Here is a 4,299-nt window from a genome sequence, read left to right as displayed (position 1 = left end):
CGGTGCGAGCGGAGCCCCGAGCCCAGGCGAGCCGACACCATGCCCAAGTGCCCCCGCTGCCAGAAGGAGGTCTACTTCGGTAAGGGCTTCCTGCCCCGCGCCAGCCGCCCCCACCTCGGGGCACCTGCCGGGCAGGGATGCAGGGCTGGGGACCCTCTGGGCACCCCGGCTTCTGGCCCCTGTGCTGCGCAGCCCATCTCTGCAGATTCCTGGGGTGTCCCAGAATTGCTCAGCCCTGCGCTGTGGGTCCCGGGGTGCCCCGGGTGGGGGATCCTGTAGATGCACCCCAAGGAGATCCTGGCTGCAGAGCACGGGCTGCACTGGGTGCTTCCAGAGCAGAAGGGAGCCCAGCCCCACTTCCTTCCCAGCACAGCCCGCAGCCCTGAGCCGCTCTGGAGCCCAAAGGGCCGGCTGGTAAAGCCCGCTGCTCTGAAAGCCGGGGCAGGTGAAGCAAGCACCTTCCCAATGGCAAATCATGCCTTCGGGCAAGTGCCTGGGTCAGTGGGTCGCCCACACGTCGCTCTGTGTGGTTGAGCACAGCAGGATGACACCTCTGGGTGCTATTTTTAAGCTGTTGCAGGGTAGGTGTGAGCTGTTGCAGGGTAGGTGTGAGCCTTGTCGGGCTGCTGTCTGCTGCTGGGCTTCCCGCAGATGTCTTCCCTCCAAACTGGGGCCCAAAGCTCCTGCCCCTTCTGGGGCTGTGGACCTGCTGTCCTGTCTGAGAGTATTTGTGGGGTTTGAGCTTCTCACTTCGCTATCACCTTTTGGAAGGGGCAAGTTCCTCTGCCAGACCTCTCCACTTGCCTGGCATAGCTGAACTCGAGGGGGTTTGCTGCGAGCAGCTTAGAGACACTCCCTGCTCTCTGATTTACTCAAGATGAGGGATCTGGAGCCCAGGTGCCATCATTGACTTCTTCCTCTGCTTTATTTCTGCTCTGCTTGTGCCTGTGCCCCAGCTATTTGTGCTCAGCCAAGGAGTTGGAGGCTCAAACACAGGAGCTGCTCTGTGTGTGTGTCAGCAATGCCCACCTTGGGCACCTGTGCTGGGGCTGCCATGGGCGCTGCCCAGAGAGCTGCTGGGCTGTGGTTCCTGCGGCTGGGCAGCGCTGCCTTGCCTTGAACTCACTGCTTGCAGCCAGGCTGTGGGATGGCAGTTCAGGCACAATGGAGTTTGTGGCTTGATATCAGATATCAGGAGGCACCGAGGCGCTGGTGTGTGCCTTCCCTTGGTGTGGGTCAGTCAGTCAGAGCTGGGTTTGCTGTGACCGCAGGTGTGGCCATGGAGCAGCTGGGACGGCACCGTTTGACCAAGGAGGGGTTTGACCTTGCACTTATCACGCTTGCACTTATTACGAAATGTCTCTGTTGATGAGAGGCTGAGGAGGGTTCAAAAGCTGTTGGAGGACCAAGCTGGATGCATGGTTTCTGTGCCTGCAGACTATCCAGAGCGCTGGCAGAGGAGGCACAGCAAGCCTGGCTCTGGGGCACCCTGAGGCTTTTGGTGCCTGGCGGTCCTGCTTGGGCGTGCCTCAGGCTCTGGGCTAAATCGTGTCTGTAGAGAGCAGGGCTGGGGAGGAGGTGATGCTGAGAGGACCAGGGATGGGGTTTGCAGGAATTTTGCCTTCATGCCTGAGTGCTGTACCGAGCCTTAGCAGAGCTCCTGCCCAAGTGCTGGTGCAAGTGCATGTGCAAGAGGTGGGGAGGCTGTGCTCCTTGCAGAAACCCTGCAGTGATAGGAGGGTCCTGCCTCGGGCCAGGCTCAGGCTCCTAGGGGCACCCGGGGGAGGACACTTGCTGCTGCCAGGCTGCAGGCACAGGAGGCCCTTTGTGCCACTGGGGAATGGCAGCAGGGCAGCCTTGTGACATTTGGGCTCTGCCCCCGCTCCCACCTCTGCAGCCATCAGCTTGCTCCTTGCACAGGCTGTTGTGGACATATTTGGACTGCAAGAGGTGCTTCAGGCTGCCCAGGGCCCCCCAGGGCATGCACTACCCACACTGGCTTGGTCCCATTTGCAGGCACGGGGAGAGTGCTCAGACCTGGCTTTGACATGATTCCTGCGGACAGCTCTGTTTAATCACTTAATAAATTCCCAGGAGCTCGGCTGCCAATATGAAGAGCACACATGCCTGCAGAAAATACCCTTCTCCCCTGCTGTGCTCCAATTAAAAGGCCCCCTGTGCTCCCCCCTCTCTCCACAAACGTGTCCTGGCTCCCATGTTGTCCCTCCCATGGCTGCCTGAACCCCTGCCAGGCTCCAGCTCTGCTCTGGTTTGCCATGGTGCCAGCAGAATCCGAGCTGTGGCTGGAAGGGACTGGTTTGTGTTGGCAGGGTGTGGCAATGCCTTTGCCTCCCCAGTCCTCGCCAACATCCCCTTTCACCCCTGCCAGCTCTAGTGATTTCTTAGGGTCCAGCTCTCTGGGGAGGAATTAATGCCCTTGCAGGCTGATGTTGGAAGGAGGGAGGTCCTCAGGTCTTTGGAAGATGGGGTAGAAGTCATTCCATCCTCATGGATGCAGCCCTGCTCACCCTGGGTGTGGCACCACTGCTGCAGATCCACGTTCCTGCATGTGCACACTTGGGTCTGAACACAGTGCCCTCTGTCCTGGACTGACAGACTTGAGAAAATGCCCAAGAATGTCCTCCCTAGGGCTGACGGCAAGGCAACCCATCTGCCAAAACTAACTCGTGCCTGTTCAGTGCCTGAACTCACCCACCTCCTTTCCTTTCCATGGCAGCCGAGAAGGTGACTTCTCTGGGGAAGGACTGGCACCGGCCCTGCTTGAGATGTGAGAAGTGCAACAAGACCCTGACATCTGGAGGCCATGCAGAGGTGAGGTTTGCTGCCCAGCAGGTCTGGCTTTGCTGCACCTGGGGGCTGGGACAAGCAGAGGTGGGGCTGATGATCTTTCTCTCTCCCTGCAGCATGATGGCAAACCCTACTGCAACCACCCCTGCTACGCTGCCTTGTTCGGGCCCAAAGGTGGGTGCCTGTGGTGGGGTCATGGAGGGAGTTTGGAGGTTAGAGGCTCCTGTCTGGCTCGGAGCTCCTGTCTCCTGGCGAGCTGCAGCCTCGGTGTGCTCACCCTGCCATGGCAGTGCTGACCCCGCTCTGTCTCTTCCAGGGTTCGGCCGGGGAGGAGCTGAGAGCCACACGTTCAAATAAACTTCAGGTTGGTCCTTCCCTCGGAGCTGCCCTCCTGTCTCTGCTCCATGGGCTGCCTGGGGCTGTCCTCCCTCAGGCCAGTGGGGAAGGCAGGCCTGCCACAGCATCCCTCTGGGCTGGCTGTGACTCCCAGCCCTTACACCAGGGCTCAGGAGCTGGGTGCCAGCTGCTCCTCTCCTCCAGCCCCAGCTGACTGTCAGCACCCGCTTGGCTCCGGCACCGGGTGCCAAAGGCTATTGCTTGGTGACCCCTTGGCAAAGACAGGATCTGTCCTGGAGCACTGCTGTCCCTGGGACATCTCTGCTCCCAGCCCAGCCTGACTTCATCCACTGCTCTCTTCCATCCCTCTCCAGGTCTGACGTCCAGGGTTCCCAGCACAACCTGAGGACAGCACAAACACACCGCAGCAGACATGCATTTTTGTTTTTAATTCACCCTGTACTAGACTAGCACGTTCAAAGCAATAAGTAACCAAGGCTGGGCTGGTGTGGAGAGAGGCTGTGCTCCAGATGGAGTGCAGCCAGGGTGGGGACGTTGGGCTGCCCTGCCGGGTAGGAAATTTGGCTGAAAATGCTGAAGGCCGCCTGGAGAGGAGACCGCACCCTTCCAGCCAAAACCTAGCTCTGCTTCAGGCATCCAGCTCTCGTGGCCGGGCCCACAGTTGTATTCTCAGTCTTTAATAAATGAAAAGATGCTTCCCTCCTGTAGCAGCTGTGTTCTCTGTAATGGGAGTCCCACGGGACCTGCTCGTGAAGTGCTTGCCACTGCTTGATGCCCCTGGCCTTTGGATTGAGCCCCACGCTGTGTGGTGGCCCCAGGTGCCCTCAGCTGGGGCAGAGAGGTGTCTTGCTGGGAGGGGAATGACTGTCACATCAGGACAACCTGGTATTCGCTGCTCCTGCTCTGAGCAGCCACCTGAAAAGGCCAAGGGAAGCGGGAGGTTACTGCTGAGGCAGAGGCAGCCTCCCCCGGCAGGGACAGCAGAGCTGTGGTGTTAGAAAGCAAGAGCTGGCTCCAGAGCTTTGCTCTTTCTTGTTTCAACGTTTTTGCCCTACTGGAAACATGGCATTGACAGATGTCCAAGATGTCAGCTTGAGGAATGTTTCTAAAATGATTTCTTAACCATGTCTTTCC

At 59.1% G+C, this 4,299-nt stretch overlaps 1 protein-coding gene across 1 annotated transcript; it reads left to right on the top strand.

The window, feature by feature from the left end:
* The first annotated feature begins 6 nt into the window (after positions 1–6).
* CRIP1 (cysteine rich protein 1) lies at positions 7–3,872 on the top strand. The gene is made up of 5 exons (XM_005426679.1): positions 7–79; positions 2,738–2,832; positions 2,925–2,982; positions 3,125–3,172; positions 3,519–3,872. The coding sequence occupies exons 1-4, from the start codon at positions 40–42 to the stop codon at positions 3,163–3,165; spliced, it is 234 nt and encodes a 77-aa protein (XP_005426736.1). The 5' UTR covers positions 7–39; the 3' UTR covers positions 3,166–3,172; positions 3,519–3,872.
* The last annotated feature ends 427 nt before the right edge of the window (positions 3,873–4,299 follow it).

This window comes from Geospiza fortis, unplaced genomic scaffold (assembly GCF_000277835.1).
Source record: "Geospiza fortis unplaced genomic scaffold, GeoFor_1.0 scaffold5, whole genome shotgun sequence".
Taxonomy (NCBI): Eukaryota; Metazoa; Chordata; class Aves; order Passeriformes; family Thraupidae; genus Geospiza; species Geospiza fortis.
Note: the sequence above shows the minus strand (reverse complement) of the source record. Positions and strands in the feature narration are given on the sequence as shown.